The 13,329-nt window shown below is 43.4% G+C and overlaps 1 protein-coding gene across 1 annotated transcript in view; it reads left to right on the forward strand.

The window, feature by feature from the left end:
• The first annotated feature begins 1,046 nt into the window (after positions 1–1,046).
• The window catches only part of KDM2A (lysine demethylase 2A), an 88,579-nt gene continuing 76,296 nt past the window's right edge, over positions 1,047–13,329 (forward strand). Inside the window, exons 1-2 of the mRNA XM_043452818.1 lie at positions 1,047–1,844; positions 3,071–3,194. Coding sequence (XP_043308753.1) covers positions 3,153–3,194 — 42 coding nt within the window. The 5' untranslated portion in view covers positions 1,047–1,844; positions 3,071–3,152. The remainder of the gene's footprint in view (positions 1,845–3,070; positions 3,195–13,329) is intronic.

Genomic DNA, 13,329 nt, shown 5'->3' on the forward strand with positions numbered 1-13,329 from the left:
CCAGGCGCCTCGGGCCCGCGGTGGGCGCGCCGGCCGCCAACGCCCCCGGGCCGTCGCGGCGACCACTCCCGAGCCTGGTACCTGTGGACGCCCTTGTCAAGCGCCCGGAGCTCCCCCCAGGGGAGCCGAGCCCAGGACAGACATGCTACTCCCGTTTCCTGCCCCTTCGGAGCGGCGAGGAGTGGGTGAGGCGGGGCCAGGCTGCTGCACCAAGCAGCCCCCCGAGCCGAGGGCGGACGGGCCCCGCGGCGGGGGCGCCAAGGGCCTGCCCGGGGATGGAGGGCAGGCCGGCCTCGGCCCAGCGGCGGGCGCGCGAGGGGAGGGCAGCCGGCGGGAAGGCGCCCCTTCCCTGCGCCCCCTCGCCCCGGGCAGTCTGGCCGACCCGGCCCAGAGGCCTGACCCCAGGAGACCCCCGCTTTGAGGCGGGCAACGGCTGCCCTCGCCCAGGCCGCCCGGCCCTCAGGTTGTATGACTGTGACGGGCTGACTGGGGCAAAGGGCGGTTGAAGGGGACGGGGGAGCTTCTCCCCACTGTTTGGGGGGGTGTTGTGCTTTCTGGGGGGTCGGGGGTCACCACCCTCCCAGGCGAGGTGGGGGAGGGCCGCCAGCGCAGCTGGCCGGCGAGGGGCGGGGTCACAGAGGCGAGGTGTGTATTCGAGCGAGGGCGTGTGGGGGGCAGGGCGCGCGCGGAGGAGGATCCGTGGCCTGCGCGCAGGCGCGAGCAGCGGGCCGAGCTGGAGCCCTGGAAGAAGGCCGACGGGGAGCGGGGGCGGTGGGCCGGCGGGAGGGCGGGCAGGCTGACGCGAGGCGGGGCGGGGAGCCGCGTCGGCGTCGCGGGGCGCGGGCGATTCCAGGCCGACGCATCCGCGCGTGCGCGCGCCGGCAAAGTATCCGCGTTAGAGGGGAGTGACGCGTGCGCGTTCACGTGCACCCCGGAGAGCGGTAAGGAGCGAAGAGAGGGTTGAAGGGGGGTGGGGGCTGAAGAGGCGAGCCGAAGGAGGGGTGGGGAGGCGGCGCCTGCGCAGTGCGCCGCGGAGGAGCTGTGTGTATGTGAGAGTCTGACGGGTTCAAAATGGCGGCGGCTGCTTCAGCGGCTCCTCCTGTGTGAGGGAAACAACACCCCTCCCCGGCAGCGGCGGCGGCGGCGGCGGCTGCGGCTCGCAGAACACCTTCCCAGCGGCTGGGCCTGTCGCCGCTCTGTCTATCCTGGGCAGGGGGCGCTCCGGGAGGAGGGGCAACGCCAAGGGGGCCCATCCCCCGGAATCCTTCCTCTGCGACTGGGGAGTAGCCGGGGGCTCGTCCCGCAGCGCGGAGGTCGGGCTGAGGGGGAGACGCGAGGGGACCCCGGGCCCCCAGCCCGGCGCGCCGCGCCGCTCCCGCCCTCTCCGCCCCCCGGGGCCGGGGCCCGCGTTCCGGGGGGCCGGGGCGGCGCGGGCAGCCTCGGGTCGGCCGGTCTCAGCTGATCGGCCGTCGCTCCCGGGCTCCGGAGGCGGCCGAGCGGCTGCTCGCCGAGGGCACGGCGAAGAGGGCGCTCCCCGCGGTCGGGGCTGGTCCGGGGCTTGCGCTCGGGCTGCTGACCGCTCGCCCGGGGGAGGCGGGGGCGCCCCGGGCTCGGCGCCGAGGGGTCGCGCTCCCCTCTCCTGACGCCTCCGACTCCCGGTCTGCAAAGCCAGAAGAGGTGGTTTGATTCAGCAACTGTTTCCTCTCTTTTCCGGGTCGCTCTGACCCTCTGGATACTGGATTGATCCACGGAAAAAAACCGAAGACGACGTTTGGGATTTAATTTTTCAGTTTTTGGAATCTTTCACTTTTCACTTGGACAAGAACTCTCGAGCAAAATCCCCGGTGAGATTTCCCCCTCCTATCGTTTACCCCCCTCCCCCTTTGGAAGTTTTGGTTCGTTGTGTTATCTAAAGACTTAATGTAAAGTTTCTATTTCTTTTTCTGATGGGTGAACGAACCATTGAAACGCCTTTCCCGGGGGGAACCCGGCGAGATTTGCCATTTTTTTCTTCTCTGGCCCTGACTGTTCCCAAGCCCGGGCTGTCCTCGCCCAGGGGGTGCAAACACGGCTTGCCTCCCGACTTGGGGCGAGGGCTTCCTCCAGGAGGGCTCTGCCACGAACTGCTATTGCAAACTGTGTCATCGGGTCCTCGGGTCTCGTAGCAGTTTTGAAAGGATGCTCTTAACGTGGCCATAATGTAGTTATAAAAAAGAAAAAAAAATCTGCATTCTCTGTGGAAGCCATTATCCCTGAGAATTATTTAGGAAAAAGAAAAACCTTGGTATTAGGGATCGACCGTCGCGCAAACTGGTTTTTAATGTTTGGAAAAGATGAATTTGACTTATATGTCTAAGTAAAATCGCTTGTTTTATTACTTTAAACAGAAAGATCTGATTAATTTTTGTTTCTGATTTGCAGCTCTCTTGAATTTGTTTCAGAGTTGTACGCATCTTGTGTTGGGGTGGTTTGGGAATGAAAAGATCCGGGGAGTTTAGGAAGGACGGCGACGATTGTATACGGATTTTACTAGAGGTGTATAGGAAATTGTTTTGGAGTCTTCATTTCAATCCTCCTTTCTTGTTCTCTTTATGTAGTTAGCCTGTCCTTTTATTTAGTTTCTAATTGCGGGTGGAAGAGAACTATTTTGGTTAGGATCTGGATTAGTTCAGTGCCTGCTTTACCTGGTCAGCTCTAGGAGAGAAAAGTTCTAACCCCCCCCCCCCCCCCCGCCGCTGCCGCTTTTTTTTTTTTTTTTTTTTTGCTAATGTTGCTGTGATGGGGAGCCTTGCCTATTGTAATCCTGTGGGGAGAAAACAAGTGGTGTAGCCCGACTGTAAGGAACTGAAACCATCTTCTTTTGCCTATAGGCCTCAGACAGTTGTAATGTGATTGTTGATCTTGGTTTGGAACCACTTGCCCCAAAGCTGAGAGTTTCCATACTGATGAAGAGGAACCCCGTTTCTTAGGAAAACTTTAACTTACACATATCCTAAATATTTAATTCCAAGGGAAAAAAGCTTGAGTTCGAGGATGAGTTCTCATCTCTGCTCCTATCATTATTCTTTAGTGTTGCAATCTGGTTCCTAAGGAGGAAGAGGAAGGCAGCCCTGGAGTGGTTTCTTTCTAGAATTTCAACAGAAGAGTGAGAGATGGAACCCGAAGAAGAAAGGATTCGTTACAGCCAGAGATTGGTTAGTATTTACTTGCCTTTTTTTTTTTCCTTCAATTTTGAAGCAGAATAACTATTTTGTTTCCATTTGTGAACGTACTGTGATTAAAACTTCAGGTGGCTTTTCTCTGCCCCAGAGGAGGAGGGAAGATAATATCTCATGTGGGTTTTAGGCCAAGTAGTTACAGCCGTAATAGTCATCCTATTTGGAAATGAATGTATAGGTAGCCTTTAACTACTGCCAAAACGATTGTAAATCAGACGATTTTGTGAATTACAGCGTGACAAGGATTCCTAATTTCAAAATACTGAAATTGTAATAAATCTAATTGAGTTAGATTAGAATGTAAATTTTAGGAGCAAAGCTATTTGAGGAAGGATAGTTCTGTATAATTGTTTTTTTAGATTATGCTGTACCAAGATCTGTGGCTTTGAGCTGGGGAGTAAAAGTAAGGTTTTGTTTTTTTTTTAACACAAATCAACATTGATAGTGTTGAAGGGTATTGATTGAGAGAAGGTAGAATACCGGATGCTGATAAAGTTCTGTATTTTGGGAGGGATGTATGTGATCTCTCTTATGGAAATAAATTTCTACTTAGTAATGATTTGGAGGGAATTAGCTTGTGTCTGCATGTGGATACTTTGTCCTTTAGGCCCTGTTTTCCTCTCAGGGTTTCCCTGCTGGAGTTAAAGAATTTGATTTTTGTTTTTCTTCGTCAAAGAGAGCTTTATTAATACTCACCATATATTCATTTCAGAATTTTGAATTTATGTTTGTAGAGTGGGGAATGAGGAAAGCCACAGAACTGTCTTCATTATGTAAATTTGGTGAACTGAAAGACTTAGAAGATTAACTAAAGGAATTTATGCTGGTTTTATTTGGCTCTGCATTTTAGACTGAATTTGGAGGAAAAAAGAATGATTCTCTTTTTCTGTTGATCTCCAGACTCTTTGAGAATAAGCTGTTCTTCCCACACCCCCACCCCTTTAATGTGACTGTTGAAAAGGTGTGGTGTATGTTGGCAAGTATTAATATGTCCAGTAGGCAATAATCTTCTGATAAACCTTATTTCAGAGGTTTGCTTCTTGTCTCCCAGTCTGTGTTGAGATTATAATTCTTTATCTCCAAGCTTTATAAATAAAGTATATCATTAGTGGAATTTTTTTTTTTTTTATCATTAGTGGAATTTTGTACATTTGGGATTTATTTTTTGTTTTGACATTTCTTGAGTTCAATTTTTCTTTGGGAAAAGAAAGAAGATGCTGCAAAACTCTTTCCCAGTTAGTTACCGCTATTTGGAATTCGTTTTTATCATATCAGCTGGTAGGATTGCTGAGCTGTTTTGTAAATAAGATATCTTGGGATCTAGTCTTTCTTTTTTTTTTTGGATCTAGTCTTTCAAAACAAGTTTTCACATTTTTTAACAAGGTAGAAAGGTAGTGGTAAGTGTGATTTTTGTCCTGGTAAGTTTTCTTTTTTTTAATTGTAAAATGATTGCTACCTGTTGCACATATTAACCTTTCTTTATCTAGCATATTTTTACTTCTGGTTTGTGATTTTGTAAAAGTGTTGTGTAAGAGGATAAAGCAGAAATTTTGGGAGAATCTTTCTTATAATTTTGGGTAATAATCTTGGAGTTTAGAGTGACTGATGTTTGTTTTCCTTTTTAAAATTGCATGACAAAATTATATCTGAAGTGTAAATCCCTTCCATAACATAACTTTTGATATGATACTGGTGGCTTCTTTGAATGGCAGTGTGCCTACCGAGCTCTTAATGGCTCTGTGTCCAACACTTATATTACAGAATTCTGTGTTGTTAGTTATTTGAGGAATTTTAAGACTAACATGACATAAAGGCTAATTTTTGCAGTAGTTATAACACTGTGTCTCTTTAAAGTAGGTCAGTATAGAATTTAGTTTTGCTTTGCAGTTACTGGCCATGGAACATAAAGTTTGAAAGAGAATAAATGACAGATATACTAACTTGGCTTTGTGATTAAAGTTTGGTTTCATGCTATATGTTTGTCAAATTGAATTGAATCACCTAGTATATTGATTATAGTGTTACCGGCTTTTACTTCCATATTGTTTTAGAGGACAGAATCTAAATGGTAGTCCCTCTGTGACATATCTTCAGAATAGCTTCTTGGGAGAGAAAATGTAGTACCAGTATTAACAGTCTGAGTCCAGACTCATGTTGGAACAAAACTTCTTTATATTGAGAACCTTTCATGTATCCGAAAAAAAATTTGTATCCTTACTAATAAGAACATGTATTATTCATGATTGACTAGATCCTCTTGAATGCTTTTAACTGACTTGGATTTGGTGAGATAAATTATGATGTTTATATCATCTTTGTGACAAGTCATCTTTTAAAAAATCAGAAATAGTTTTTAAAAATTGGCTTTTCTTTTGTCAAACTAGTATTTGTGGAGGAGAATTACACCTTTGAAGATGGTATGTATGTTTTTAATGAAAATATTTTGTTTTTAATGAAAATATTAGTAGTTTTGTGTATAGATTTCTAGAAGAAAGCCAGATAGCTCTCCATGGCAAGTTGACATCCCTAAGGAGGTATTAAAGTGAGAGGAATAGAACCTTCAGTTTTGGTGATGGGTGGTTATTTGGTTGTCCTGAGGTAAAGATGATTTATTTCTGTATTTCTAGTAAATTTGGATGTGGGACCTTATTGAGAAACATTGCCAGGTACTAATTATGGAACTTTTGTTCCTTAATTTGGTTTCAGGAGCCAAAGTGTTGGAGCAGTTTTGAATGCTTGTCACAGCCATGTATATATAAGTATTCATTTACAGGGAATGTTCTATATAGTATTTTAGAGTTTCTTAGTCTAAAATATTAGTTAAATCCTTAGCAGTTGTAGTTGATGATCTTTTAGGTTTTTGAAGTCAAAACACCAATTCTAAGTAGTTCTTGCTATTGCATAGAAAGTCAACGGCAAAATAATGTGCATTAAAGTAAATGAGTAAGGTGTAGTTACATTTGGTATGGAAAAAATTCACTAGCCCCTGCCAAAGGCAATTGTAGAAACAAATGAATGACTACATTAGTGTATAAAGAAAGCAAAGACAGTATACTTCAGACAGTATGCTTCAGGGTTAAAGAAGTTATGCTTTTTTCTCTTTTATATTTCTGAATACTTTTTTCTCTTGACTTAAGCTAGTGCTGTTATCTGAAGGGAGAGATGCTGATTTACTTGAGAATTCAGCTTGCTTGTCAATCATGATGATGAAATTAAGAGATTTTCTAAAGGATATTATTACACTATTGGATGCTCAATCCTGTTAATGTGCGTTATATATGATTCTCTCTGAAGTAGCTGAATCCTTTATCTGTTGCAGGAAACTGAGGGCACCAAGCCCTTATGATATTCTCACCTTTGAGTTACCCTTAAAATTGTATCCCCAGATTCAGGAGCAATAAACACATTAACCCTTTTATAAACAGTCCTACTTTGAATGTACTCTCTCTAAGGTTTTTCTGGCCAGGAATAAACCAGGCAACACAAAAACCTAATTTTAAGCCATTTTTTTCCCATAGCTTAACAATTAAAAAAATTATAGCATGGTCTAATTTGTTGAATTTGCTTATTTATAATTATTCCATTAGACTTAACTGTCAGTCTCTTGGTGAAAGAGTATATTGTTGCAGTCTCTTTCCTAGTAATATAGGAAAATCTTATTGCCTAGTTTTGGTATTCAAAATGCAGATGATGAGGGAGCTAATTCTTATACTTAAGCATCAGTCTCCCACAGTGACCTGTATTTCGGGGACCCAGAATGAGGGATGTGTTTAAGCCCTGTTACTTGTTTTATTTTGCTGAGCATTCATCACTGTCATACTTAAGTTTGTGCATATATCTCCATTAGAGTATAAGCTCCTTGAAATTTGGGACTTTGTTTTTGTGGTATCTACTAGATGCTTTGAATAGTGCCTGACACATAGAAAGTGCTTGATAAGTAGCCTCAAAAAGAGAGAAGAAAGTACTCTCGGTCTGCAATATATAGAAAATGCTCAGTAACTATTTGTTGATATTGTGGAAACCCCTCATAAATACTTTCTTTTGCTATGAGTTTTCTTGACTGCTAGGAATAGATCAAGAATGGAGGAGAGTTTGGTGTACAGGGATGAACACACTCTTGGGGTTTTGGGTTCTGTAGTATATACATAAGAACCAGAATGCCTAAGCTCTAACAAATGAAAACTTAAACGTTTAGCACACATGCCCCATGAACACATTTATAGTATTTAGGCCACTACAACAAATAAGAAAATATTAGTTAACTGTAAAAGCTCAGTCTGAATTTTAAGTTCTTCCTCAGTGCTCGCTTCGGCAGCACATATACTAAAATAAGTTCTTCCTCAAATCCTGTTAAACCTTCTATGTTAAGGTTTTTGCTGACTTTTAAGATAAACTTATGGTTGTGAAGTTGAAAGTGATGGTGGTTGTGTTACTCTCAAGTCTTGGTCTTGACTGTTAAGTTGGGGAATGGATACATTTGGTATATACCATGCAGAGGGACATGACATTCTTATTTTATGTCTCTCTTTATTTTTCCTCTTGGGGAATGGACGTCCTTAGTCAGGTTTTATTAATTTGCTCTCTTGGTCTCACTTTTGGGATAATACTGTATTTTTGCATTGTGCTTTCCTATCAACAGAGATTAAAATTCAGTAAACATTTATCATGTGTTAGGTACTAGGCCAGGTTCTTCCAAACACATTACCTTTAATCTTCAAAACAACCCTGTAAGGTAGATGGTATAATTTTAAACTTTAATATTTTTGTTACGGAAATAGAGGCCCAGGGAGCTGCCTTGACTTGACCAGGATCACAAAGTTGGTAAGGGGTGGAGCCAGACCTTGAACCCTGTTTCTCCTTTCACTCCTTATTATCTCTCTTGCAGCGTATTTCATACAGAAAACAAATAGGTACTCCTGTTGTAGGAAGTTGTAAACTGAGTACTTTATCTTTTTTTGAGGCTACTTTTGCAATTTCTTTCCTAACAGATCACTGCTTAACATCCTAAATGAGATGGCTACAAATACTTGACAGCCAACATTTGATCATGTTTTTTAAAAGTTAGTGTGTTCTTTCTCTTTTTGTCAGTTCTGAACTTATTGCACTTGGTCTATTAAAGTAGCAATATTTGTGCAGTTTGTATATGTGTCAAGCCTTTTATTTATGCATGTCACTCATATCATTGTTTTCTGTTTTAAATTTTAGGTTCTTGGGGGTTTTCTCTATCTGTGAGTACTTGGTAAAAACTTAAAGCATAAAGATAAAAGGCAGCAGATAGTGACCAAACCAGTGGTTTTGACAAATACAGTGGTGAAGGCCTCCTTCAGGTAGGTAGAGAGGAGGAGGGAAGAGGGTGGCCTTGCAGAAGGTAAAGATAGCATAAGCTTTACTATGGAGTGGGGGGTCTGGTAAACTGTTAGGTTAATAGGGCTAAAGTAGAAGATTTGTTTTGGGAGGTAGTGTTGGTAATGTAGGGAACACATTTTAAACAATTATGAAAGCTGGTTATGGAAAATAGAGAGCCACTACAGGTTATGGTTTGTTTTTAATTGAACACTAATTTGATCAGAGTGGTGTTTTAGGAGTAATATTTTTGTAGTTTTATGTCAGGAAGGTGTCTGAAAGAAGATTGAAACATATTACCTCTTGAGGTGATAGGTACCTGCACTCAAGTGCAGTGGTTTTCAAACTGTGGTCCCCTTACCAGCAAGGTAGACCTTATCTGTGAATCTGGGAGCTGCTTAGAAATGTGTATTTTTGGACCCTGCCCCATTCTTGCTGAATCAGAAACTCTGAGGTTGGGGCCCAGTAACCTGTGTTTTTAACAAGCCAGGTGGTTTTGATGCGTGCAGAAGTTTTAGAACCACCACTCTGGGGTATGGAGAGTAGAAATGGAAAGGAAGGATAGAAGCAAGACTCCTGGGCAATGAAGGACTGACAAAACTTGCTGTCTGATGGATGGCAGTGTATTTTGATGGAAAAGAGTGCTTGACTGGGGATCATGAGCCCAGAGTCCTCATACCAACTGCATTACCAACTCTAGTTTTAAACAAGAGAACTGACCTGTTATTGAGAGAGTTGTACTGCTAAGTGAATTCTGAGGATTCTGGAGGCAAAGAAATGAATTAAGGTGGATTCTGGAATTATCTCGATTATCAGGTAAATCAGTGGGAGGGTATTTAAAAGAGGGAGGTGAGAATATTGGTGGATATTTTAGACAGTTGGGACAGATTTATTTAAAACAGAGATTCTCAGCTGGGGGTAATTTTTGCCCTGTCAGGGGGGACATTTGGCAATATCTGGAGACATTTTTGATTGTCAGACTAGGGGTGTACTGCTGTTATTTTAGTGAGTAGAGACTAGGGATGCTGTTAAAACATTCCATTAAACAGTTCCTACAACAGAGAATTATCCAGTAATAGTGGGAGTTTGAAAATTCAGATTTAAAGAGAGATTCAGTCGATGGGTTCTGGGTCTCCATCCTGATTATCTGCTGTTAATCTTAGAGGTTTAAGTCCAACACGGAACATCTCGAAATCATCTCAGATTGCGTTTTTCAGGGCTTTGCCCAAATAAACATGAAATGGTTTTTTTGTTGTTGTTGAATTTTCACAGAAGTAACTTCATGGTCATGACAAGTCCTCAACCTAGTTGCAGATTTCTTTATTACTCCTTTTAACTTATTCCCTGGTGGCTCAGATGGTAGAGAATCCACCTTGCAATGTGGGAGACCTGGGTTAGGAAGATTCCCCTGGAGAAGGGAACAGCTACCCACTCCAGTATTCTTACCTGGAGAATTCCATGGACAGAGGAGCCTGGCAGGCTACATACAGTCCATGGGATGGCAAAGAGTTGGACATGACTGAGTGACTTTCACTTCACTTATTCTAAGATTGACTAATGTGGGTAACCAAAGTAAATACTCACTGTCTTGAGATCAATAATAAAGTTATAATGTTTTGATACTCTCTTTGAGGAATAGAAAAAAAAGATAAAAGGTGTGGTGTTGACATGAGCAAATATTGAAATATGGTTGATTACCCTGTGGCTGAATAACCCATGGCTCTTCCTGAGAAACAATCTGATGAATTGGTGTGGCCCTCAGTGTGAATTTAAAGTAGACTTCCCTGGTGGCTCAGATGGTAAAGTATATGTCTACAATGCGGGAGACCTGGGTTCGATCCTTGGGTCGGGAAGATTCCCTGGAGAAGGAAACGGCAACCCACTCCAGTATTCTTGCCTACAAAATCCCATAGATGGAGGAGCTTGGTGCAGGCTACTGTCCATGGGGTCGCAAAGAGTTGGGCACAACTGAGCAACTTCCTTTTCCTAACCTTAGTTCATTTTCATATATCCCTGGATCACAGAAGTTACAAATGCTTTTGTGTCAAAACTCTTTTGTATCATCTAGCTAGCCTTCCTTTTTTTTGACAGTAACTTTGAGAGAATGTAGATTTGTAAATATAGTGCTTGTTTTGTAGTATTTTAATCATTTACAAAGTACATTTCTATTTTTTGTCTTTTGGTCATTTTATTGTTTTGATAATCACAAATCTGGGAGTTGCTAGAAAATGGGGATGGTGCTACCATGTTACACAATTCCAGAGGGTATCATTCACATTTCTTAAACTGTGTGAAAGATGCCATTGGAGTTGCACAGTGAGCAAAAGAAAAAAAAACCCAAAGGAGCGCGTTTTGGGTGGATGAGATAAAGGAAAAGCCACCTTGTATATTTGAAACAGAGGGAGAAAGTCCTGTCTGATAGATGGTAGTGTACATTGAGTGTATATTGTGCGCTTGGTACTGGCATTTTACATATATTAACTGATTTAATTTCAGCAACCCCTTGAGGTAGGTTCTATGATTCCCATTTTCTGGTTTGGAAACTGAGACATAATGCAGTTAAGTAACTTACCAGAGGTTATAAAGCTAAGTAAGCCAAGCCAATGGCTCAGACAGTAAAGAATCTGGTGCCGTGCAGGAGACCCAGGGTCAATCTCTGGGTCAGGAAGATCCTCGAGAAGGGAATGGCAGCCCACTCCAGTATTCTTGCCTAGAGAATCCTGTGGACAGAGGAACCTGGCAGGCTACAGCCCATGGGGTCGCAGAGAGTCGGAGACTGCTGAGCAACTAAAGTAGGGAAGGAGCCAGGATTCACAGTAGGCAGTCTAAGGTACACTGCCTCTTCTTCAACTTCGTTGGAATACAGCTTGTAAATGTTTTTCTATTTAGGATGGTCTCCAAGTCATCTTTTCTCTTTCAGGAGATACATTCACTTAAATGTTTGCTGAATGCTTAATCTGTGTCAGGCACTCAATTTGGGCCTTGCTTTTTAGAACTTCCAAATAACTGTGGTTTCAGATAGTGCTGGCTACTTTGAAGAAGTTAAGAAGGGGATGAAATACTTGTAGTGTGGGGATCACTCCTTGAGCTTGGGTCATTGGTAAAGGCTCCCTGAGAAGATGGTGTTTTGTAACTGAGACCTGAGTGATGTGGAGCCAGTCTTGTGAAGTTCAAGGGCTTGAGTGACCAGATCTGGGTCAGCAGAGCTCTAGGCTGAGGGACCAGTTAATGCAAAGCCCTGAGGTAGGAATGAGAAAATGTTTCAAGCACTTAATGACATGTCAGACACCAGGCAGAGCACTTGGGATACAGTGATGAGCCAGAGAGGCATGGTCCCTCTGTCACAAGATTACAGTGTTAGGGAAGTCAGATATTAAATACTTAATGCTAGTAATGTTAGTTGTAGTTACACAAAGGACTATAAAGATAAATATCGGATGCAGTGAAGGTGTATAATAGGGTGACATAATCTAAGCTTCAGGAGTGCCAGCAGGCATTAGAGAACACCTTTTCTTGAGAAAGCCTTTAAAGCCGACACCTGAAGGGTGACCATGAGGTAATCTACATGGTCAAAGGCTTTGGCATAGTCAATAAAGCAGAAGTAGATGTTTTTCTGGTGTTCTCTTGCTTTTTCGATGATCCAGCAGATGTTGGCAATTTGATCTCTGGTTCCTCTGCCTTTTCTAAATCCAGCTTGAGCATCTGGAAGCTCACGGTTCACGTACTGTTGAAGCCTGATTTGGAGAATTTTGAGCATTACTTTGCTAGTGTGTGAGATGAGTGCAATTGTGCAGTAGTTTGAGCATTCTTTGGCATTGCTTTTCTTTGGGATTGGAATAAAAACAGTTCAGGTAAGATAAAATGCTAGTATGCTCGAGAGACTGACAACAGAATTATAGAGGTCTTCACAAACAGTTAGGAAATAGAGTCAAAGGACTTTGGTTCGTTGGTTCTATGAAGGGCAAGGTTAATGAATATATACAAGCGTATACTCCCAAGTTTTTCTCCTGTGAATGGTTTGTGCTGGAGTCCTTTTACTGAGATACAAGTTACTCTGAAGGAAGAGCAGGTTTGGAGATTGAAGGGAAGGGCTTACATTCAGTTTTGAGTAAGTTTGGATAGGTTGAGGGTGAAGTATCTGTGAGACATCCTGGTAGAACTGTTGAGCAGGTAACTGACTGTGGTTCTGGGCTTTAGTTAGTGTTAGTCACTCATGTCTGACTCTTTGTGACCCCATGGACTATACGTAGCCTGCCAAGCTCTCCATCCATGGGATTTTCCAGGCAAGGATACTGGAATGGGTTGCCATTTCTTTCTTCAGGGGATCTTCCCGACCCAGGGATTGAACCCAGGTCTCCTGCATTGCAGACAGATTCTTCACCGTCTGAGCCACAAAGGAAGGCCCATTCTGGGCTTTAGGAAGAGCTTATTAGCATACAGCTGGGTTTCATCGGCACATGTGTGGTAGTTCACACGTGGGCTTCCCTTGTGGCTCAGCTGGTAAAGAATCCGCCTGCAATGTGGGAGACCTGGGTTTGATCCTTAGGTTGGAAAGATCCCTTGGAGAAGGGAAAGGCTATCCACTCCAGTATTCTGGCCTGGAGAATTTCATGGACAGTATAGTCCATGGAGTCACAAAGAGTCAGAAAAGACTGAGCAATTTTCACTTTGACTTCGCTTCAAACAGGGAGTGACTTGCAAAGAGGGAGAGAAAGAGGGAACAGAGCAATATGAGGAAAATCAAAAGTAGTGGTGTCTTGGAAGCCAA

Source organism: Cervus canadensis, chromosome 29, assembly GCF_019320065.1.
Source record: "Cervus canadensis isolate Bull #8, Minnesota chromosome 29, ASM1932006v1, whole genome shotgun sequence".
Lineage (NCBI taxonomy): Eukaryota > Metazoa > Chordata > Mammalia > Artiodactyla > Cervidae > Cervus > Cervus canadensis.